This window comes from Mustelus asterias, chromosome 12 (assembly GCF_964213995.1).
Source record: "Mustelus asterias chromosome 12, sMusAst1.hap1.1, whole genome shotgun sequence".
Taxonomy (NCBI): Eukaryota; Metazoa; Chordata; class Chondrichthyes; order Carcharhiniformes; family Triakidae; genus Mustelus; species Mustelus asterias.
Genome location: NC_135812.1, coordinates 89,163,833 through 89,188,685, shown reverse-complemented (window position 1 = coordinate 89,188,685; position 24,853 = coordinate 89,163,833). Strand labels below are relative to the sequence as shown.

General features: G+C 45.6%; 1 protein-coding gene across 6 annotated transcripts in view; it reads right to left on the bottom strand.

The window, feature by feature from the left end:
* Positions 1-24,853, bottom strand: part of bahcc1b (BAH domain and coiled-coil containing 1b) — a 267,650-nt gene that overhangs the window by 43,426 nt on the left and 199,371 nt on the right. For all 6 annotated transcript variants that reach the window (XM_078225578.1, XM_078225581.1, XM_078225579.1 and 3 more), the window contains exons 15-20: positions 19,343-19,475; positions 14,947-15,217; positions 12,331-12,576; positions 10,567-10,773; positions 8,747-9,105; positions 2,445-2,543 (exon numbers count right to left, since the gene is read on the bottom strand). In XM_078225578.1, the coding sequence (XP_078081704.1) occupies positions 2,445-2,543; positions 8,747-9,105; positions 10,567-10,773; positions 12,331-12,576; positions 14,947-15,217; positions 19,343-19,475 (1,315 nt within the window). The remainder of the gene's footprint in view (positions 1-2,444; positions 2,544-8,746; positions 9,106-10,566; positions 10,774-12,330; positions 12,577-14,946; positions 15,218-19,342; positions 19,476-24,853) is intronic.

Sequence of the window (24,853 nt, the reverse complement as noted above, 5' to 3'; positions counted from 1 at the left end):
CCCCCCACCAATCTCTGTTACCATCTCCAGATGTTAAATCCTCCTTTTGTCCTCCTCAAATCATGGCCTTTTGTGCTTCACCAATTTTAATCATTCCACCACTGTTGGCTGGCCGTGCCTTGGCCCATGGTCTGAAATTCCCCCCCTAATCCTTTCCACGTCTCTTCCCTCTTTGAAGATGCTCCTCAGTTCCTACCTCTTTCATCGAGCTTTTTGTCACTAAGATGTCCTCATGTGGCTCAGTTTGAAATATGTTTCAGGACTGTTCAGCAGATTCTGCTACCTCGGATCCACAGGGACCGATATTCTGATGCAGAACTTGAAGCACCTTTGGCCAACTTAAGAAACTCGCATGGAATTGCATCAAGCTAAGCCTTTGGACTGAGCTGATGGTTTTATGAGGCCTGTGTTCTCAGCACCTTGTTGTACAGCTATGAAAAATGGACGACTCACAGCTATTGGGAAAAGAAGCTCACTAATTTCTATAGAGTCATAGAATAATGCAGCACGGAAACAGGCCCTTCGGCGCAACTGGTCCAAGCCGACCATGGTGTCCTCCCAGCTAGTCCCAATTGCCCGTGTTTGGCCCATATCCTTCTAATCCTTTGCCATCCATGTATTTGTCCAAATGTTTTTTAAATGTTGCTATGAAGACACCCCATCTGAAATGGATTGCTGCATGTCCGCCATCCTTTATAGATTAATAGATGCCCATGACGAATGTTTAGGTGTATGTAAAACTAACTAACCTGAACTTTAGTAGCTGTTACAATGGCTTCTCTTAGCAGTCGCAAGATCCCATTTCCCCATTATATCTTCCAGGCAAATATTTGTATGGTCTTGTAAATACTGCTGATCATACGTGCAGTCCTCATCCCTTTACCCTCGATCATTCTACCAGGAAAACTCTACCATTGCACGGTTTTGAATTTATTCATTCACAAGATGTGGGTGTCGCTGGCTAGGCAGGCATTTACTGTCCATCCCTAATTGCCCTTGAGAAGACTATCACATATACACCAACCAAACTACCAAGGATTGGATTCTCTCCCCAGGGGACAGATGTATAGACAACACATATTAGATTGGAGGGTTTGAATGCTCCTTATGAGATGATCTGAGTCAACTGGGTACTGTTGGTTCGACCGTAAAGTGATTGAGGAGCTGAATAGATAATTCCAAAATCACAAAAACAATTGGCTATTTTTGTTCAGTTATTTTCAAACAAATGATGGGAAATGACTGCTGAGATTAGTGGAGTATGTATGAGCCCAGGGATGCAAGAAAACCAGGCAAGCTGGGCACAGAATGATATTATTTGCAAACATTAATCCCATTCTACACATTTCAGATTCTGTCTCCAATTTAATCCTGAGCTGCACACATTATCAAGTTATTTCATGAAAGATTAATAATACAGTGGGACCACTTCGGGGCAGCAATCCTGACATCTAACATTCTTAAAAACATTCTCCTGAATGCACGTCTTAAAACTATACAGGCAAACAAGCATTTCATTAAAATAAAAACATATTTTAATAAGTTACCAATTTTTTGCTGCTTTTTTTTCTCAGATGTCACAGAAATCATAGAAACCCTACGGTGCAGAAAGAGGCCATTTGGCCCATCAAGTCTGCACCGACCACAATCCCACCCAGGCCCTACCCCCATATCCCTACACATTTACCCGCTAATCCCTCTAACCTACGCATCTCAGGACACTAAGGGGCAACTTTAGCATGGCCAATCAACCTAACCCGCACATCTTTGGACTGTGGGAGGAAACCGGAGCACCCGGAGGAAACCCACACAGACACGAGGAGAATGTGCAAACTCCACACAGACAGTGACCCAAGCCGGGAATCGAACCCAGGTCCCCTGGAGCTGTGAAGCAGCAGTGCTAACCACTGTGCTACCGTGCCGCCCTGCCTTTAATAGTTTTTGTGCGTGCCTGCCTTTAATAGTTTTTCCGCATTTCAAATCCTTGGCTGGAGCCTTGTCACCGTTCACACCGGTGGGATTCTCCCATCCCGCCACAGTGAGTGGAGATTTGGCTGGCTAACAGATTCTCCGGCCTCGCTGCAGCGGGAGTGTGGCGTGAACGGCCGGTAAGATCAGGCCCACTGGGCGGTGGCATTTTCCCGTCCCGCTTGCCACAGGAATCATAACGGGCGGGCCACGGACCATGCAAAAGTGCGTTGACCTCGGATGGGATTTTCCGGATTCGGGGCGAGCGAGGCGGGAAAATCCCCTCCACTGTGTTCAATCATCGGATGAAGAACCACCATCCTCAGATTTTCCTCAGCGATTATTCATGTTCCCCCTGCATTTTAGCCAATTTTTTAAAAAAAAGTTTATTTGAGGAAATGGTAGCTGATAAATGAACCGGCTCCTGTTTCTCCAGAGGATTCAGAGTTAGTGATTCATTGGCAGAGTCTGCTCACCTCTTTCACTGGAAGTTTACTCTTTAGTTTGTTCAGCCTATTCCGATTATATTCAGTGGGGGTGACCCCTTTCTGTGAAAGGCAGAGTCCACTTGACTTCTGATGTAGAAAAACAAAAAGATAAACGTCAGGCTTGGATTCAGTTACAAATCAAATCAAATCCCGTGCGGAAGTTTCATTAATAGAAGATTTGTTCCAGAAGATCCAGCCAACCTGTGTGAGACAATTAACAATTAGTGAAAAAAATCCCGTCTGTCCAGGCATCCTTTATCCCTCCTTTATTCTTTCCTGGAATGCAGGCATCGCCGACAAGGCCAACATTTGCCGAGGCCATTTCAGTGGGCAAATCTCACAGCATTGGAAAAATGGACGCTGAACTCAAAATGGAGATTTTTATTAATTCATGGGGCATGGGCATCGCTGACTGGTCAGTATTTATTGCCCATTCCTAGTTGCCCGAGGGCAATTGAGAATCAACCACATTGCTCTGGAGTCTCATGTAGGCCAGACCAGGTAAGGACGGCAGATTTCCTTCCCTGAAGGACATTGGTGAACCAGATGGGGTTTTTACAACAATCGTCAATGGTTTCATGGTCATGATTACTGAGATTAACTTTTCAATTCCAGATTATTGATTGAGTTTAAATTCCACCAGCTGCCGTGGTGGGATTTGAACCCTCGCCACCAGAGCATTAGCCTGGGCCTCTGGATCACTAGCCGAGTGACATTATCACTACGCCACCACCACTGGTGTAAAATATAGACAGTAAGAAGTTTAACAACACCAGGTTAAAGTCCAACAGGTTTATTTGGTAGCAAAAGCCACACAAGCTTTCGAGGCTCTAAGCCCCTTCTTCAGGTGAGTGGGAATTCTGTTCACAAACAGAACTTATAAAGACACAGACTCAATTTACATGAATAATGGTTGGAATGCGAATACTTGCAACTAATCCAGTCTTTAAGAAACAAAACAATGGGAGTGGAGAGAGCATCAAGACAGGCTAAAAAGATGTGTATTGTCTCCAGACAAGACAGCCAGTGAAACTCTGCAGGTCCACGCAACTGTGGGAGTTACAAATAGTGTGACATAAACCCAATATCCCGGTTGAGGCCGTCCTTGTGTGTGCGGAACTTGGCTATCAGTTTCTGCTCAGCGACTCTGCGCTGTCGTGTGTCGCGAAGGCCGCAAAATATAGAGCCATATGAGGGTTATGCCCATCTGATCCCTGCCTTTTCACAGAAGACATGTTCATACAAGAAACTATCTGACTGAAGTTTTTCTCTTAAGGCACAGAATCATAGAGTCCCTACAGTACAGAAGGAGGCCATTCGGCCCATCGAGTCTGTACCGGCCCCAATCCCACTCAGGCTCTATTCCCGTAACCCCACACATTTATCCTGCTAATCCCCTTGACACGAGGGTCAATTTAGTATGGCTAATCAACCTAATTTGAACAACTTTGCTCTGTGGGAGGAAACTGGAGCACCGGAGGAAACACACACAGACACGGGGAGAAAATGCAAACTCCACACATACAGTGACCCGGGGCCAGAATTGAACCCGGGTCTCTGGTACTGTGAGGCAGCAGTGCTAACCACTGTGCCGCCCTCAAAGCAAATGCTGCATTCTTCAGGTCTATGAATGAGCAATTGGCCTTTGTGACTGTAAATGTAAAATAGAAAGCACCCCTTCTTCATGGTATCCAAAGAGGATTCTTCAGGGCAGGTCTGGGGTATCAGCAGGGTCAGCCCCCTGGCAGCCCCCAGCGAGAGAGGCCAGGCTACTTTGCAGCTGCATTTGAGAGCCTGGTGGGAGGAGGATTAAAGGGCATGTATGAACCTTTGTAGGAACACACCTGTCCCCTCCTGTTCAATACCAGCTTGCCCAGTAAAAGCTGCCAGGGCATCAACCTGGCGTGGGTAAAATAGTTACGAGGGCAGGATGGGGCACTTAAGTGACCATTAATTGGCCACTTGAGGATCTCAGCAGGTCCAAGAACGGGGCAGGCCACCCAATGCCTCCTGTGAAACAGGAGAAAGGTCAAGGGTGGACGAGTGGGTGGGGATGGGCAGACGTCAGTGCAGGAACAGTAAAATTCCGCTCTATATTTTCAGCTAATGTGAAGTGTGATCTTGCTCTGTTTCCACACGGACATTCAAATCTTCTCTTAGCACAGACATAACTGGGGTTACTTGACTAGTGAGAGCTCATAATTCCTCATGACTCCACTGTTACCTCTGCTATCACTGCAAGTAGGATTGTGAGGTAATGGGATTAGGAGGTTTGCCACTTTGCAAGTTGTGCGACTACTGAAGCATGCGATAGAGTCAGTTTCTGTGATGATGGCATGATCTGTCTTGAAAGCCGAGCTGATAAGTCTTTAAGCTACTCATATTTCTGACGGATTGCTGGGACTTAATTTCTTGACCACAGTGATGTAAGGTGAGGGCCCTGCACCAACGCAACAACTCGTCCATGAAATTTCTAATTATAGCAAAATGAGGAGCAAATGTTACAAAGCCCGTGACAGCTCTTTGAAGAATCTCCGAATGTAAAACTCCGGTCAATGGTCATTAACCCTTGGGAGGATTCCAAATGGGCTGCTTTTCCATCCTCTAAAATCTGCACCAATTATTTGGCTTCAGTGAGTTAAAGACACAGGGTTATGTAAAAAAAAAATCATTTTCTTTTTAAAAAAAAGCACTGAACTTTAAACTATTTACCACTCTTCAGAAATTTGCCCATTGAAAAACTCAGCTCAAATACAAATTAACAGTGGCACAGTGGTTAGCACTTGCCCATTGAAAAACTCAGCTCAAATACAAATTAACAGTGGCACAGTGGTTAGCACTGCTGCCTCACAGCGCCAGGGACCCGAGTTTGATTCCCGGCTTGGGTCACTGTCTGTGCGGAGTCCACATGTTCTCCCCGTCTTTGCGTGGGTTTCCTCCGGGTGCTCCGGTTTCCTCTCACAGTCCGAAAGACATGCAGGTTAGGTGCATTAGCCATGTTAAATTCTCCCTCAGTGTACCCAAACAGGCACCGGCGACTAGGGGATTTTTACAGTAACTTCATTGCAGTGTTAGTGTAAGCCTACTTGTGACACTAATAAATAAACTTTAAACCTTTAAATGGCACGGGATGGCATGGTAGCACAGTGATTAGCATTACTGCCTCACAGCTCCAGGGAACTGGGTTCGATTCCCAGCTTGGGTCACTGTCTGTGTGGAGTTTGCACATTTTCCCCATGTCTGCGTGGGTTTCCTCCAGATACTCCGGTTTCCTCCCACAGTTCAAAGATGTACTGGTTAGGTGCATTGGCCATGCTAAATTGCCCCTTAGTGTCCCAGGATGCGTAGGTTAGAGGGATTAGTGGGGAAAGGGCCTAAGTGGGATTGTTGTCAGTGAAGACTCAATGGGCTGAATGGCCTCCTTCTGCACTGTAGGGATTCTATGAAAGTTTAAATATGTGAGATTCTGGTTTGTGCTCGCACCGAGCATCTATAGAGGCGTTTAACCTCTTTATTTGCTCAGTTCTAAATTTGTTCAAAAGTCGCCAGGTATTCTATTTATCTGGCAGCATTGATCCCACTTCCACACCTTCAATCTCCCTCTGTACCCTGCTACACAGATGGCCGACTCAACTGTCGCTGCTCATGACTCGAAGGTACTTTTTAAAACGCATTTACTTCAAATGAAAATGTTGCCGGGGAACACGGAGCAAAGCCTGCCACAAGTATGTCATCATGTGACCCAGCTCAGCATGGAGCAGCGAGATTTTTAAACAAATAAATAGTTTGAGGAATTGCGTGTCGAATAAATTGCAGCCAAAAATGAATGCGTCTACAGTCACAGGGAAAACAGAGACAGACAGACACGGAAGCTAGTCCTCCTTGCTGCAGACTGGTGCAAAGGACACGGCTATTATCGAGTCCAACAGCAACAATTACCTGGATCTCCACAGCGGCTTTAATGCAGAAAAATCTCATAGCATTGGAAAAATGGACACTGAACTCAAAATGGAGATTTATTTTATTAATTCGTGGGACATGGGCATTGCTGGCTGGCCAGCATTTATTGCCCATCCCTAGTTGCTCTTGCTCAGAGGGCAGTTGAGAGTCAACCACATTGCTGTGGCTCTGGAGTCACATGTAGGCCAGACCGGGTAAGCACGGCAGATTTCCTTCCCTAAAGGACATTAGTGAACCAGATGGGTTTTTCCGACAATCGACAATGGTTTCATGGTCATCAGTAGATTCTTAATTCCAGATATTCTTTATTGAATTCAAATTCCGCCACCTGCCCTGGTGGGATTTGAACGCAGGTCCCCAGAACATATAGGGAGGAGAAAGCAAAAGCTTTGTTGTCAAAGAGGTGGATTCTAAGTAAGATTCAGAAGTAGGGGGAGGGAGGGAATTCCAGAGAGAACGACCTACTTGGCCACCAAAGGTGAGTGAAGTGAAAGAAATACAACTGGCTAGTGTGAGAGAAACAGAGTCCCGTGCAAAGTTTGGTGTTTAGGATTGGAGGGATTTGGGGAGTTGCAGGAGAGAATGCGCAGTCAATTTCAAAACATTTAATTTCAAAGACATTTTAGTCAAAACGATTGGGCTAATGTCAACCCCTGGCCTGTCTGCTAGGAGTGGTGTGGATAGGGGTCAGGATGGCAAGGGGGGATCATAAGTTCAAGTTGTGCATTCACAATTTTTACCCACTTAAATTCAGAAATTCAAATGAAAAGGTCAGTGCCCACAGGTGGCTCAGGTCAATGATTTCATTTTCAATTGTAAAATTTCCTGGTTTCAAGGAAGAATGTTCCTTCTTGATCCAAAAGTGCACCCCTGGCCTCTCCTCTCCAGAAACTCCTCCATCCTTCAATTGTAGACTTCCCCATCCCTTCCTCCCCACCAATCATTGTATATCTTGTTCTGGATCGTCTCCACGGGTCACAGGTAGAACCTAGATCTGCCACCACCGCCCTCCCCGCTTCCCCCCCTCCCTGCTTCCCCGCCCCCCTCCCCCCCCACCCCCCTCGCCCGCCCGCCACCCTTCCCACCATCCATTCCTGCCCTCACCCCGCTGCCAAAATCCTTCCTGCTGGCTCCGGGCAGGTGTGGGAGAGTTGTGTGGGATTGTAAATGAGGCCCAGCGTCTAGCAGTCGGGAGAGGGAGGTCGGGGTGGTGGGGGGGGGAGCATTACCTGTTTCCAGCCACCGCACCAGAGCTCTCTGCCGCAATTTGAAATCAGCCTTTATTAATCTACGGCGCGCAGACGTGCAGAAAACTGGTGACACATCCCAGATGCCATTTCTTTTTTTTTTGTTGAATTGTGGACAGTTTAGCTGTAAGATTCTGGCAATCGGATCAGCCCAGCGCTCTGCTGTACTAATACACTGTATCACACAGTAGCAGGCCTTGGGTTCATGCCAGGGAGTCTCTGCTCTGCTAGCCTCCAGTCATGGCTGAGCTATCACTGTGAAACACAGAATCCGAGTACTGCTGCTCAAACAGTGGGAGTCGGGAAAATTCAGGGGGAAATCTGTCCCGCTATTGTTATGTGTGATAGAGGGAGCTTTAAAGTTGGAGACGTTGCGAAGCCGAGAGAGTGCAGGGGCTAAGGTGGAGACAAATAAACAATTCTACAGGAAACCTTTATCGATACATTCACCAAGTTGCGGGTACGGGTTACCCTCAATGGGCGAGTGATGCTGGTCAGTGATTGAGGTGCTTGTGTGGTGACGTAGCACTGGAATCAATCCTCAAGGAAATCTGTGCAAAATGGCTTCCTGTCACCTGAAGCGAAGAAACAATGATGGCAGCTGGAGAAAGGAGTGTCGTTAGCATGTTCCAACCCTTCGGCCAAACACGGTGGCGGGGGGGCAGAAACTGGAAATATTACAGGGACTTTAAAAACAAATTAAAATGTGGATTTTTTAATGGGGAAAGAGTCAGACTTGGAGGAAACACTGGATATGGCTGAAAGGGGCTGCCACCTTGACATAAAACGGAAAATTATTGAAGCCTTCGAGGTTAAACAACCTACCAGTAAAATGCCTGGAGCCAAAGAGTGCACAACAGTCAGGGGCAATGATGTAGAGCGTTTAGTTTAGGTTTGAAGTGCGTTGCTTTTTCTAAAACCTATCTGTGACTGTAATACTACATTCTGCACCCTCTCCTTTCCTTCTCCCTTATGTACTCTATGAACGGTACATTTTGTCTGCATAGCGCGCAAGAAACAATGCTTTTCACTGTATCCCAATGCATGTGACAATAATAAATCAAATCAAATTAAAAACCCTACCTTGAAAGTAGCTTGCAGTACTTTGCTTTTCCTGGTGACGTTTTTACACCTGTTGGCAGAAACTTTTTTGGTCTGCCTTCGGGATGCCAATTTTGCGGGTACAGAAGGGTCGCAGGGAAGCAACCTCTCATCATGCAGCAGGGGTCGCAGGTCAGACTCAAAACGGCGCCAAATTGTCACCTCGGTTCCCCCCTTAGTGTTCTTCAGTTTTTTATTCTTCCCGCTCGCTTTCAGCACTTTCTTCTTCAGCACCGGCAGCTTCTCGGTCTTCTTCGCTGCGTTGCTGGATTCCAGGCCGTGCTTGACGGGGCGCTTCTTAATCTTCACGTCTCCATCTGCGCTGGAAAATCCCAGCGTTCCTGGAAACACAAGAAGAGGAATTGACAGTTCATGGGGCGGGCCAGTCCAAAGGGGCAAAGCGGGGACTCACCCGTTTTCCCCCCCTCAATCCAAATCCTGCCCATTCGATAGACAGCCGGAATCAGCCTCCGGTGACCCTTAATCCAGACCGGACACTCGGGAGTAGAAATGCAAGGAGGATCAGCAGATGCTTACAAGGGCTGTGCAGCACAGTTGAAGATGAAGGGGTCGGGGCCGTTAAGATCACTGCAGATATTTAGCTCAATTCTGTGAGCTTCCCCGAGGCGCTTTGTGGAATGGGGTGGGGGGGGAGGGGGGGGATGGGCCGGTTGTGTTTTCACACAGTGGCATCTGTCAACAGTGATCGTGAATGGCTACTGCGGAATTAGTCCCTACTTGTAGGTGGTCCCTCAGCACAGCTGTGAATGAGATTTGAATAAAACTAAATCCCTCTACCATTGTTTATCAGCAGCAACTCTTTGCAAGAATCGTCTGGAAGCGGTCCGCTGCCACGTGCCAACCGTGCAAGTTTCCTATAGACGTGTTTTTTTCCCCCTAATAATAAAATCATAACTGGGAATGGAAATATGCGGTTGTGGTTACATGTGGCAGGTGGTCCCTATTAACAGATTTTTATTGCAAAGTACAATTTATGAGGCTTTTGTTTGGAGCTTTTATGGTTGTTTTTTGACAGTTGGCTCTCACTCATGGGTGGACGTAATACTTATTTGAATGAGCTACAAAAAGTAAATTTAAAGAGAGGAAACTCACTGTCAGCCAAGCGTTTTAAAGTCAAAGTGCGCACTTCACTCACTTGTAATTGTTCTGATCTGAGTGAGAGGCGATTTTTTAAAATGTGGGTATCGCTGGCTGGGCCAGCATTTATTGCCCATCCCCAACTGCCCCTGAGAAGGTGGCAGTGAGCCACCTTTATAAACTGCTCCAGTCCATGAGGTGCAGGTACACCTACTGTGCAGTTAGAAAGAGATAGAGAAAGTTCCAGGATTTTGATCCAGTGACAGTGAAGGAATGGAGATATATTTCCAAGTCAGGATGGTAAGGAATATGCAGGGGACCTTGCAGCTGGTGGCGGTGTCTCCTGCCCTTGTTCTTCTAGATGGTAGAAGTTGTGTGTTTGGCAGGTTGTGTCGAAGGAGCCTTGGTGACTTGCTGCAGTGCACCTTGTAGATGGTACACACTAGTGCCACTGTGCATTGGGGATGGGGGGAGTGAATGTTTAAGATGGTGGATGGGTGCCATCAAGCGGGCTATTTTGTCTTGGATGGCGCTGAGCTCTCAAGTGTTGTTGGAGCCACACTCACCCGGGTAGGTGGAGAGTATTCCATCACACTCCTGACTTGTGTTGTGTAGATGGTGGACAGGCTTTAGGGAGTCAGAAGGTGAGTTACCCACCGCAGAATTTCCAGCCTCTGACCTGCAGTTTTGTTACTGTTACTTACCCAGAAGGCCTTGCCTTTCCTTTTTCTTCTTTGCTTTCTGATTGGCTTCCAGCTTCACGACGGAGGAAGGCGAGGGACCAATGTCAGCCGCAGCAAGTGTTGTTGAGTATTCCGCGCACAGCCCCAGGTTGGAGTCTTTAATTGGCAGTTCAGCAATGGCATCGCTGCCATCAGCACTGTTATAGTTGTTGTCATCCTCGCTCACATCTGGACCAGAGAAAGGGGGTGGGCGGGCGGAGGTGGGGGGGGGGGGGGGGGGGGGGGGGGGAGACAGAACAAATTAGCCAAGGTATCCATTCAATTGTTCTTTAATACTTTAATTATTTGGACAAAATGCAGTACGGAAAGTGATGTTTGTGCAGCAGGGTTTGTTTTGACAATCGGTCAATGTGAAGACAAACTACTGGGCGAAGGTTCACCACCCTGCACGATCCTATAGCCAGTTTGGTCACGTCTCAAGCTGTCAATAAGATTGACAATTCAAGGTGTTAATTGTCCCTAAAATGGCTTATCTTATTTTGCAATGGTCCCCCTATTGACAAATGCAGAGTTCACTTCAGCAGGAATTCCAAATTAACAAACTCTTTGGATGAGCTGTCTCTTGCCTTGGATGTGCGATTTCAAAAGAAAGATTCCACATTTTCCATTTGTGAAACGAGACAAGGATCCCAGTTATAATGGATTTCGGATGATCAGAAGCCTGTACTTTTAACCGCCAGGCCAGAGAATAGTAATCAGTCACTCAGTTTGCAGATCTCTGCCACTGTTGCTAAGTACCCCAGAAACAAAGAAGCATGTGATTATGGGCGGCACGATAGCATAGTGGTTAGCACTGCTGCTTAAGAGTACCAGTGACCCGGGTTCGATTCCTGTGGCTTGGGTCACTGTCTGTGCGGAGTTTGCACGTTCTCCCCGTGTCTGTGAGGGTTTCCTTCGGGTGCTCCAGTTTCCTCCCACATTCTGAAAGACGTGCTGGTTAGGTGCATTGACCCAAACAGGCGCCAGACTGTGGCAACTGGGGAAGTTTCACAGTAACTCCACTGTAGTGTTAATGAAGCCTTACTTGTGACAAATAAAAAAAATTAATTAATTAACTCACCCACTAATAGTTTCTCTCCCTGTATTGAGGCATCTCACCTCAGTTAACCCTTGTTACAGTCAAGCTATTATCTGCACCTCACCTTCTGAAGAACTTTGGACTTAAGCACATCCGATGATAGAATTCTGCTAAGTATTGATAAACCAGTGTTGTGCACGCACTGAGGCGCATGGGGCCGTTATAATCCATCCATGTCACATTAGTACTGTTCACGCTACCTTTTCATTTCAAAGGCACATACTTAGAATTGGAGGATAGACTTGAAAATTTGGACTCTTGTTTTTATTAGAACAGGCAAGATTGTGGGTGGTTGGATGGCAGTATGTAACATTATGAAGGGATGGGGTAGAGTAGGCAGAAACAGAGCACAGGGAGAGGACAGAGATATTAAAATTAGATATGGGATTTAGGATAGAAAGCAGAAATAACTTTTTATATAGAAGGATTTGAATCTGTGCAACGCACTAGCAGAATGGAGCGGAGACCATGTCAACTTGGGTGGTTGAACAAAAGGGTGATAAGGAATTCTGTAGACAAGGTGGGCACATGGGATGGCGACTTGCTTAGAGGATGGACGCCAAGACAGATTGGTTGTGCCACCTGGCCTGGTGCATGTTGTCATTCCTAAATGGTTCTATGAGGCACTGCGCCCATAAGCAGCTTACCAGCATCTGAAGAGAAACCATCGCTCTCCGTGGACATCCATTCCTTTTCATTCACCATGGTCTGAGCTTCCTGTTTCTGCTTCTTATTGCTGGCTTTCTGCACTTTGACTCCAACCGTCCTTCTCTTTTGTTGAATATTAGGTTTCTTTTTAATGACAGAGTTAGCTTTCTGAGCCGCTTTGCTTTTTGACAAGGTGGCTTTGCTACTCGATAAACCATCTTCTTCTCCCGATTCCATCTTCAAGGCTGTAATCAAAAAGAAAGTCGGCACCTTCAATGATGTGGGCATCAGCAGCTGGGCCAACATTTATTGCCCATCCCTAATTGGACATTTCCAAAGGCACTTAAGAGTTAGGGTCTGGAGTCACAGGTAGGCCAGACCAAGGACAGCAGATTTCCTTCCCTAAAGGACATTAGTGAACCAGATGGGTTTTTACAACAATCGACAATGGTTTCATTCATGGTCATCATTCGCCTTCGAATTTCAGCTTTTATCCGATTCAAATTTCACCACCTGCCATGGTGGGATTTGAACCCGGGTCCCCAGAGGGTTTCTGGATTACTCATCCAGTGACACTACCACCAGGCCACCAACTCCCCTGCCTGAGTCCAGTATCATATTGGATAGCTTGTGTTTGCATGCACTTTCTGTCTACAAATCTTTTAATTTCTGTTGTCACAGCACATTACCCGTATTTGGCCTATATCCCTCTATACCCATCTTAACCATCATCAGACTTTTCTGCCAAATTTTTAAATATAAATTCACAATGGAATCTGCCTTTGTAATCCTGTCACACTATCGTTAAATCCTCTCACCAGCCATCCTTTACTATATGTCCCTCCCATGTCTTGTTCCAACCAAGTCTACTTCGCTACATGTTGGATTTTCTATCCAACTACCCATAATTATAGAAAATCAAAGTACTATGTATAAAATTAGGGGCAAAACTGTTGTATATTTGATATATTTGATTTTTTTCCTGAGAGCATTGCAGAAATGACTGGTTTCTCGGTCTGCAATGCATTATTTACAATGCATTAAAATATCTCTCCAATCACAAAATGTGCGCATACCTCCACATCCCAGCCCTAGCATCTTCTCGCAGCTCTCTTTACATTAGCTGAGTCACCACCTGGGCTTAACCAATCAAGCACAGTGAGCATTGATCAGTTACCAGACTCTCATAATCAATCAAGGAACAATTGAACACTACAACAAGATATGGGGCAGGATTCTCTGGCCTCCCAGCCGTATGGTTCTCAGCAGTGGGAGATGGTGTGCTGTAGGCTGGTGAAGGGGATCCTCTGGTGTCAATGGGATTTCATACTGGAGGCATCCAATGCCGGGAAACCCACAGGTGAGGGCGCACTGCCAATGGGACCAGTGAATCCCACCCAGCGTGAATGGCCAAAGAATTCCGGCCTTGATTTTTAAAAATGGGAACTAAATTCCACCCGCATGCTCTGATTCATTATCCCTGCCCTCCAACTCTGCTTCATCTGAAGATCACCTGACTCCCCCAACATGTGCAATGCCACAGGCAACAGCCAAATAAAACTGAATAATTTAAAAACATGCACCTTCAGAAAATGATCTTTAAGTAACCTATCACAGCCTGTGCCAGAGACTTGTGGCAGTTAAAGTTCTTGTAAAATAGCCTCATTTTTCTAAGTTTCCAAAGGACAATTCCAGCTAACCTAAGTTCTTCGGCATCTTAAAAGAAAAAAGGATTGTTTGCAGAGGTGACCTAGATTTAAAATTAAGCTCCTGTCATCTGTAAGTTTGCCCTAGAATGCGTGTTTCAAAGTCGTACAATTACTCCAATATGGGTGTATGGGATAAGACTTTTATAAGCAGTTTAAAAACATCAGTATATTGGCCAATGATTAATTAAGGATTGCACTTGTGTTAAGCCTGTCCTACTTCAGTGTTAATTATGGTTTGCAAGGGTGAGGATGATTGGGGGGAAGAGATCCACCCCAATAAGCTTAATTTTAAAAAGTATGTGCAAGGGAGGGAGAATGTCTATTTTTTCACACTTTCCTTTGTTCTGCTTTGATGTAAATGCTATTCATTTCTCCAGTTCCGATGAAGGCTTATGCTCGGAATTATTTACCTGCCTGTTGTTCTCCACCTGTTGTGTGTCGCTAACGTTTCTGTATTTGTTTCAGATTTCCAATTTTTTTTAAAAAGCCATGAAGTGATTGCAGATATTGCACTCAAAATGAAACATATTCCATTTTGGGCAACACGGTGGCACAGTGGTTATGCACTGCTGCCTCACAGCGCCAGGGACCTGGGTTCGATTCCTGACTTGGGTCACTGTCTGTGCGGAGTCTGCATGGGTTTCCTCTGGGTGCTCCGGTTTCCTCCCACAGTGTAAAAGACGTGCTGGTTAGGTGCGTTGGCCGTGCTAGATTCTCCCTCAGTGTACCCGAACAGGGAGCCAGAGTGTGGCGACTAGGGGATTTTCACAGTGACTTCATTGCAGTGTTAATGTAAGCCGACTTGTGACACTAATAAATAAACTAAACTTCAAACGTAGTTTGATTGCTCATGGACGCCTTTACATTTCTGAAACTCTAACCCGCATGGTCAAACAGTGCACATACCCTTCTCAGAGGTTGCTGTAATATGTTTCGCTCTATCTTGGCTGTGCGGGATTGGGGCAGTCTTTGCTTTCCCCAGTTGTTTCTGAATCTTGCCGGGCAGGGCCGATGCCTTCCCTCGGAAAGGACTGGTGTTGGCTGATTTCAGGATGGCTGTGGAGTGCGGTTTGTTTGCAGCTTTCCCCAGTACTTTTTGCTTTGGCCTTGAGCTGTACTTCCCCAATTTCGATGTGAGGCTGGTTTGAGGGATGTCCTTTTTTCCTCTTGGTTTAATCTAAAAGAAATCCATGTTATATGAAGTGAGATTAAAATATTGCTGCTATTTATTTACATCGATGTAAGTTCCCAGCATTTATTTTGAGAACCACTTCATTACTTCAACACCAAAGTCTATTTCAGGCCAATGTTCCATTTTGCCAACCGTACCTCTGAAAACTAACCAACTCCATTCCAAATTGGAAGTTAATGGGTTGAAGGGTTGAATACATTTTGTTAAAATCATGTTCCCCATGTTACGCTGCCTAAATACTGATGTGAAATGAATTCCCCCACTGGGCTTCTCACTCATGCCATCATTCCCTGATGGACCCCAAGTCCGTGAGGCACCTGAAATATTTCCCAAAGAAAACATAAATGTTCTGCTATGCAGAATGTAGAATGAGAAAGATCTTTGCACATTCCTCCATCCATCTTTCTGGTTGTATCACAGCTTGATATGACTCCTGCTCTGTCCGAGATCGTAAAAAACTACAAAGTATCGTGAATGAAGCCCAATCCATCACACAAACCAGCCTCCCATCCATTGACTCTGTCTATACTTCCCACTGCCTCAGGAAAGCAGCCAGCATAATCAAGGTCCCCACGCACCCCTGACATTCTGTCTTCCATCTTCTTCCGTTGGGAAAAAGATACAAAAGTCTGAGGACGCAGACCAACCGACTCAAGAACAGCTTCTTCCCTGCTCCCATCAGACTTTTGAATGGAATTACCGCATGTTAAGTTGATCTTTCTCTACACCCTACCTATCACTGTAACACTACGCTCTGCACCCTCTCCTTTCCTTCTCTATATACGGTATGCTATGTCTGTTTAGCGCACAAGAAATAGTACTTTTCACTGTGTCCCAATATGTGTGACAATAATGAATCAAATCAAATCCGCATTGAGAAAAAAGGATTCAATTCAAGATGGTGCCTGAGCAAGGTGACTTCTTGCGAGCAGTCCCCAGCATACCCTCTAATTCTATCTTTTACTCTTGATTTATGCTCTTAAAACTGAATTCTAATTCTTTTAAACTCTCTAATAATGCTCTTTTTAAATCTCTTACATACATTAAGCTGATTTTTCTCTACACCCTAGCTATGACTGTAATTCTATATTCTGCACCCTCTCCTTTCCTCCTTCCCTATGCACTCCATGAGCAGTTTATTTTTGTCTGTATAGTACACAAGAAACAATACTTTCCACTGTATCCCAATACATGTACCAATAATCAATCAAATCAAGGGCGGCACGGTAGCACAGTGGTTAGCACTGCTGCTTCACAGCTCCAGGGTCCCGGGTTCGATTCCCGGCTCGGGTCACTGTCTGTGTGGAGTTTGCACATTCTCCTCGTGTCTGCGTGGGTTTCCTCCGGGTGCTCCGGTTTCCTCCCACAGTCCAAAGATGTGCGGGTTAGGTTGATTGGCCAGGTTAAAGATTGCCCCTTAGAGTCCTGGGATGGGTAAATTAGCGGGTTAAAAAAAAGGGATTAGCGGGTAGGGCCTGGGTGGGATTGTGGTCGGTGCAGATTCAATGGGCCGAATGGCCTCCTTCTGCACTGTAGGGTTTCTATGATTCTATGAAATCAAACATGACCCAGGAACAAGGATTCACGAAAGGAAGGCAGGAACAATGTGCCCTCTCCAAGCAAAGATAACCCAGGCAGAAAGAAATCTGTTTTTTTTTGCTTCTCCTGGGCAATCACAGAGATGGGCTTCCCACCCAAGGGTGGGGGGAGGTAGGAGACAGATGTGATCAGAGGGCACAACTGTTTGGTTTTGATGTGCCAGGCACTGTAGTTGGGGCAGGTTTGATGTTGGCCTTTTCCTGCCTGTCGATGGCACATCTTCCGAATAACTTTCTGATATAAATATGATGGAAGTCATAAGAGAGACTAATGCTGGAATTTTACCACCTTGCCCGCCTGAGGCTCGTAAGATCCCGCCCGAGGCCAGCGGAGAATGCCGTTCTGCGAACCTGATTCTGAGACGGGCGAGGTGGCAAAATTCTGGCCTAAGTGTGTTCGAAAGATGAATGCCCAGAGGCAGATGGCAATATCTCCGAGTGGTGAGAGGAAAGAGAGGTGTGAGGCATTTATAATGAAAATTCATAATGAAATTATTGGACTCCAATCTATTTGGAAACAGTCTAACAACGTATCCACTTCAAAAAGAGATGGCAAAACAGACAAATTTAATTCATCTACTGATTAGTTTTCCTTCAATGCCACTTAAAATATGTAATAGATTTGAATGCTGGGTGTGAACTTGAGGTTCAATACAACTGACACAGCATAGCCTGGGAATCACTTTGTGACTCATAATTGTATTTTCCTGAATGAACAGCTAGTGATTTTAATTTTATTATTTTGGGTCAGGTGAGGTCAGATAAACTGATAGAATATCTTGTGGGGGAGTGGCAGTGTCCCTACCTCCTGGGTCACAAACTTCAGGTTCAGGTCCTGCTCCAGGACTGAATGGTCATGGTATGTTCATAATATGGCCAAACAGGTTGTTGGTCAGCCTGTAAGTACTCCCAATGTGCCTGATGGTAGGTGAGAAGAGGAGAGAGTTTCCTGGTCTGTCACACTGCAGAAAGTAATGGCAAACCACTGCAGTACTTTGCCAAGCATCATCATGGACCAATCCAATGGGAGTCCATGGCTGCCATCACCCTCTTAGGGCCTGGTACCTGGAGGAGGATAGACTGAAATGGAATGCAGCAACACAACATTACATTTACATCAAATCTTGTTTCTGCGTTTTTTTCTTTGCCGAAGAGGTGATTAAACCCAGCAGACAGGTTCTCTTCAGGACAGTGTTTGGGACTGCACTGAAGAGACAATGATGTTAACAAAGTGTTTCGTTTAGTTGGTGTAGAGGTGGATGTCGACCTCCGATTTGAAGGGGGTACAAAAGACAATCTTTGGCCTTTTGACCTGTTTCGATCCTTACAAGAGTCCATTCACCCACCTGTTTTATTCCCATTGGATGTACCATGTTGTTGCCACAACAACTTTTGTCAGTTTATATTGAATACAGCGATTGCTTATCCTGCCTGTGAATCCAGTCAGACGCACTCTGCTCAATATATTTTCCACAGCTCACAAATGGCAAATGACATCTTTAAAGCTGCAGGTTTATGAACAAGTTTTTTTTTAAAACGCAGTGTACTGCATCAAAGCGTTAGGAAACGTTAGTTCTTCAACTTTCACAATAAATATAAGTTTTCCGAAAAGCTCAACAGGAGTTACTGTCACAGTAAAATAGTTTTTCCTGGGCCAAAATGCTGAAACTCCCTCCCTAACTGCATGGTGGGTGTACCTACACCTGAGGGACTGCAGTGGCTCACCACCATCTTTGCAAGGGCACTTCACCTGGACTGGGCATTAAATGCTTGCCTAGCCAGCAACAACCTCATCCCTTGAATGAACAAAAAACTCCTTCCCTCTTTCTTTTAAAGACCCAACTTGCGAAAGAGAGAAAGTTTTGTTCTGAATAGTGCCCTTCCCAATCTCCAGCAGCTCCAAAGTGCTTTTCTATGACGTGGAGTCCCTCTTGCATTGGGTTTTGTCTACCATTTCCAAAGATGTGCGGGTTAAGTGGATTGGCCACGTTAAATTGCCCCTTAGTGTCAGGGGGATTAGCAGAGTGGGGTTACGATAGGGCCTGGGTGGGATTGATGTTGGTGTAGGCTCAATGGGCCAAATGGCCTCCTTCTGCACTGCAGGGATTCCATGATCTAAGTGACATTGTGTACACCATGACAAAGACCATTGGTAGACATAACAATCACGGAGGGGGAAGCAGGGAGACATCATCAGCTAGCTCAATCTGATCTTCATTTCATGTTCGGGCTCCCGGGCAAGGGATAATGATCAGGTGTGAATTCACCGGCTGAAAAATCTCCCTCCCTAACTGAGGATATAGAGCTTTATTGTGGCACCACTATCGCCAGCCATGAGCTGATTTCAGCCAACTCAGCAGCGAGCGGGGAATGAAGTTGGTGTAATATTGCCGATCAGCACGTCCAGCTCCATCCATACTGAACTTTCTCTTTATTAACTGAGCCACCAGATGAGAAAGGTCCAAACATTAGGCAGGTTTGTTGGTTCCACCGTCGAGGTTGATTTACTGACCTCTGACCCAGTCTTACTGCCACCATATTCCTGCTCCTTGCTTTCCCTCCCCGGGAGCTTGCACTTCTTCTTCTTGGGCTCTGCTTCGTTCCTCAGTTCCTCGCACAGGAGGCTCAGGCCTGTCCTGAAGGATCTGGAGATAAACAAAGAAAAGGCTGCCTTCAGTACTCGGCATTATCTAAGGCGGTTGCTGGAACAAACGCATCGTGACAGGGCCACTTGGCCTCACTGAGCAAGACCCAGCTTGATGTGGTAATCTCTGAATCACTAATTAAACCAGATTACCACTAGACTATTCATCGCTGCTTTCGAACAGCCCATAGATAGATTTCTACTCCGAGTCGCTCAGCATCAAGTTTCTAATTGACCGCTGGGACATTAACTCTGAGGAATTTTCCACTTTCCGCGAATTAGGTATATTTTCCATTGATTTCCTTCTCCACACCCCCCCCCCCCCCCCCCCCCCCCGCCGCCCCCCTCACCCCACCCCATTTCACAAAAGTACATTGGCGGATATTGAAAGACAATGAGAAAAATGTGTAGAACAGATGGTAGCGACTCCACTTTCCATACATTTCAATCCCCTTCACACCGAAAGAACAGACTCAATTCAAGGTCAGATTAATTGTGATGCCCCCAAAAAAAAACGCTCTCTCAGCACTTGCGCTCACCTCTGCTCTTGAGGCAGTTCATGCACTGGGCAGTATTAAATTACCATCCTGATGCGTGTGTTGCAGTTTTCTTTGAAGCAGAAAGTGACAATAGATCAAGAGGAAAATAACTATGGTGATTTGCTACCAACGTTTTTACTGCAAACCCATTGTAAAAAAAAAGACCTTGCACGCGGTAGTTTTGGAGCATAAACAATTTCAATCTTCTGTGCAGATGCGGTGCAGTCAGAGAGTATAATCAGGAAAGTCAGAGCTGACCTGTTTGCTCATCCTCCGTAACCATTTCCTCACACTGACAGCCTGTGAAGGGTCCTCAGTGTTGCCGGTGGAACCTGAGATTTGCTGCTCTGCAGTGAAACCATAGCCGCATGATCTCATCTGGATTCAATCCGAACCATCTCACACAGGATAGCAGCCAACGCAACAAAAAAAAAATCCTCTTTTTTTTTCAAGATTTGGGTAGGTAAGGTCAAGGAACTGAAATGTGACCTCTTGTTATTTTGATGTTGCGTTTCAACTTTCCATCTGTTTGCTATTTGGCTCGTAATTTTGTTAAAACTCCTGTTCATTCGCATCTGCTTTTTCAGCGCTTTCGTCGCAAGGTTAATACACAGATTGGAAATGTCAGTGATCACACAGGAGTAAGAAAACAGTAAAGCAAACCTCAATCACCGAGTATTGGGAGAGGGAAAGGCCCTTTTTCTTTCTGGCGTTGCAGTCTGCGGGCATTACTCCGGGGCCCACGCCACCCAGTCATCACAAAAAAACACCATCTAACGCTGGGAATACTGCGGAGGAAAGCCTGTGTTGCAGGCCCGCATTTTTAATCCCCTCGTCTATGGGGCTCTTGATGGATCTGCAGCCCAGAGAAATCCACATCCTCTTGTACTTCAGAAATGTGCACCAAATGCTTTGCTTGAAAGTAAACCGCATTTCAAACCACTCTCTCTCATATGCCTTTCCAGAGTTTGCATCAATTGTAATTTTCTTGGATAATAAGAAATACTGGTCCATTGAGCGGAACGCTGGCACAGTGGTTAGCACTGCTGCCTCACAGCGTCAGGGACCCGGATTCAATTCTGGCCTTGGGTCACCATGTGGAGTTCGCACGGTCTCTGTGTGGGTTTCCTCCGGATGCTCCGGTTTCCTCCCACAGTCCAAAGATGTGCGGGTTAGGTGATTTGCCATGCTAAATTGCCCCTTAGTGTCAGGGGGATTAGCAGTGTAAATACATGGGATTGTGGGGATAAGGTGGGATTGCGGTTGGTGCAGGCTCGATGGGCCAAATGGCCTCCTTCTGCGTGATTCTATGATAAAGAAACATCCACTGTTGTACTAATTCAGTTAACAGTGGCAGAGATAGGAGCTCCTATTTTAGGTAACCATATATAAAATTAGCTTGTCTTTTCCAAAAATTCATTTAATGCTTGCAGAAGCAGGTCCAGATAACCAGTTCATTTGTAAAAATACTCATCCGCACATTTTGTGCTGATGCACAGCTGTGTTAGTTTTGTGGCAATGCAATGTTTCTACATAAAACGCATGGTATATGGCACAAAAAGCAGGCCATTCAGCCCAGCCAATCCATGCCAGAAATTATGGGGACCCTCTGGTCTTTCCTCATCTAAATTTATAGTTGTAATCTTCTATCCCCCACCCCTCCCCACTCTCTCTCATATGCTTATCTATATCTATAATATTCGCTTCAACCACTCACCATGACAGCGAGTTCCACATTCTCACCACTCTTTAGGTAAAGGAGATTCTTCTGAATTCCCTGTTGGATTTCTTGGTGACTACAGTATCCTATATGGATGGTAACTAGCAATGCATTTTCCCATAATTGGAACCATTCTCTCTTCAAAACATTTCATCATTTTAAATACCTTACTGGGTGACCCATCAACCTTCTTTTTCCAAAGGAAGAGAGACCCAGCCTGTTCGTCATTCAAGCATCCTTACGAACATACAAGTTAGGAGCACGAGTAGGCCACTCGGAACCTCGAGCCTGAATCATAGAATCCTTACAGTGCAGAAAGAGGCATTCGGCCCATCGAGTCGGCACCGACCACAATCCCATCCCATCCCCATAACCCTACTTATTTACCGTACTAACCCCCTGACGCTAAAGGGCAATTTAGCATGGCCAATCAACCTAATCTGCACATCTTTGGACTGTGGGAGGAAACCGGAGCACCCGGAGGAAACCCATGCAGACACAGGGAGAACGTGCAAACTCCACACAGACAGTGACCCAAGCGGGAATCGAACCCAGGTCGCTGGCGTTGTGAGGCAGCAGTGTTAACCACTGTGCCACCGTGCCTGCTCCACCATTCAATAAGATCATGGCCAATCTGATTGTAACTTCAACCCCACATTCCTGCCAATCTCCGATGACCTTTCACCCCTTGTTAATCAAGAATTTATCGAGCTCTGCCTTCAAAATATTCAAAGATTTGCTTCCACTGCCTTTTGAGGAAGAGAATTCCAGAGACTCACCACCCCTCTGAGAGAAAAACATTCTCCTCATCTCTGTCTTAAATGAGTGACCCCCTTCTTTAGAAATAGTGATCCTTTCCTGATCTGTAAACCCATGTATTTCTTATACCTTCCTTGTAAATCTTCTCTGCACCCGCCCTAATGCCACTCCACCCTTTTCCTAGTATGGCAACCAGAACTGCAGGCAGTACTGAGTGTGGTCTAACCAATGTCCCATATACAGTTGAGCAAAACTTTCCTCCTGTTCAATTCTATCCCTCCAGCAGTAAATCCTGGTGCTTGGCCTTGCTAACCTGTGGTGGGACCATTAGTGATTGGTATATTTGTATACCCTGAGATCCCCAGCTAGGCTGGCACAGTGTGTACAGTGCAACTCACCACATAAACCCTGCAAGAACAGGCCAAAGAGAAGGAATACTGCAGTGAGTAACTCACCTCTTGACTCCTTAAAGGCTGTGCAACATCTACAAGGCACAAGTCAGGAATGTGATGGAATACTCCCCACTTGCCTGGATGGGTGCAGCTCCAACAACACTCAAGAAGCTTGACACCATCCAGGACAAAGCAGCCCGCTTGATTGGCACCACATCCACAAACATCCACTCCCTCCAAGTCCAATGCTCAGTAGTAGCAGTGTGGACTATCTACAAGATGCACTGCAGCAATTCACCAAAGATCTTCAGACAGCACCTTCCAAACCCACGACCACTTCCATCTAGAAGAACAAGGGCAGCAGATACATGGGAACACCACCACCTGCAAGTTCCCCTCCAAGCCACTCACCGTCCCGACTTGGAAATATATCGTCATTTCTTCACAGTCGTTGGGTCAAAATCCTGGAATTTCCTCCTTAACGGCATTGTGGGTCAACCCACAGCACGTGGACTGCAGTGATTTAAGAAGGCAGCTCACCACCACCTTCTCAAGGGCAACTAGGGGAAGGGCAATTAATGCTGGCCAGCCAGCAACGCCCATGTCCCCCAAATGAATTTTTTTTAAAACTCCAAACAAAGTTAAGTAGAGGATGTCAGATTATTGGAAGTATGTAGCCTGTTACAAATCCAAGCCAGTTTCAAAACATTCCCAGCGTTTTGTTATTTAAGTTGTTAATCTTCCCATTGCCACCAAACTTGCAAATGAACTTGCTGCTGTTTGGTAGCAAGATTGAATTAGCATTTGATTACAGGCTGGGTAGCAGGGCTCAAGCACTGCATTTTCCACAGCTCGAGGGTGGTTCAGAGCTGTCAGTGTAAGTTGGGCTGCCGGCCCCATAAGATGGAAACACCACAGTGTCATATTTGTGGAAATTCAGACATTTGAGAAATAGACCAAATATATATTGAACAAATCAGAATCAGCTCACCCCCTTTAGTCAGTCGAAGCAGTATGGTAAGTGGCAGAGTTTCAATGCAGAGAACATTGATGTTCACAATCATATGACACGGAAAGAATTCAATATGATGCACGGAATGGTTACACAACAATATACTCCATTATCTTCAACCCTCACGCGTGCTGTCGAAGGAACCATCAAACTCCTTGGTCGGAGGTTCAATTTTCTAAGCCCTTCTTCCCATCAGACATCACCTACTGCTCTTTAGGGCAAATTATTACTCAACTAAATCCCCGCGCGGAAGAACAAAAGGTAAACTGTCTCCATAATTTTAACTTTTATTTATTTAATTTAGTGCCTGAGCAGCCTGTAATCTGATTTGGAATGAAACAGGACATGAGCCTGGCTTCAAGTTGCACAGTCAGCATTGGTTCTGTGAGCAAATCTCACATGACTGCTCTTACCCTGACCTTAAGGCCTGTTGCCCTTTCCTGACCTCAGAGCCAAGTGTTACCAATGTCCTAAATCGCTCATGCATGAGAGAGAATGCGACTCCTGTTCAACTGCTTGAGCACCGTTGGAACTCAACAGAATAAACTTCATCTGGTTAGCATAACAAAAACAGAAGGTTTAGTGGGTAAGAAACTGTCGTGTAACCTTTGGATCTGGTCAAGTTCTGCTTAATTGAGATACGATCTTTTGTTTAAGAATAGCCTATCCTTTCCAGTCTCACACTTTGAAAATAAATGATTCTAAGCTCCTAGGCACATTGCTGACTTTACAACTCCCCAATCCTCTCTCAACCATACTGTTGAATAAACCCTCATTTATTTCAAATATCTGTATTATAACAATACGCAATTAGGAACTTAAGTTGCGCATCATCCATATTGGATGTTTGGTAAATGCCATTGAGTAATGAGATGTTGAGTTGATCTAATTAGATGGCACAGTTCAGTGAGACATGCAGTAGCGGGAACAGTTATCCAAGTGTTTTTTGGACTCAGG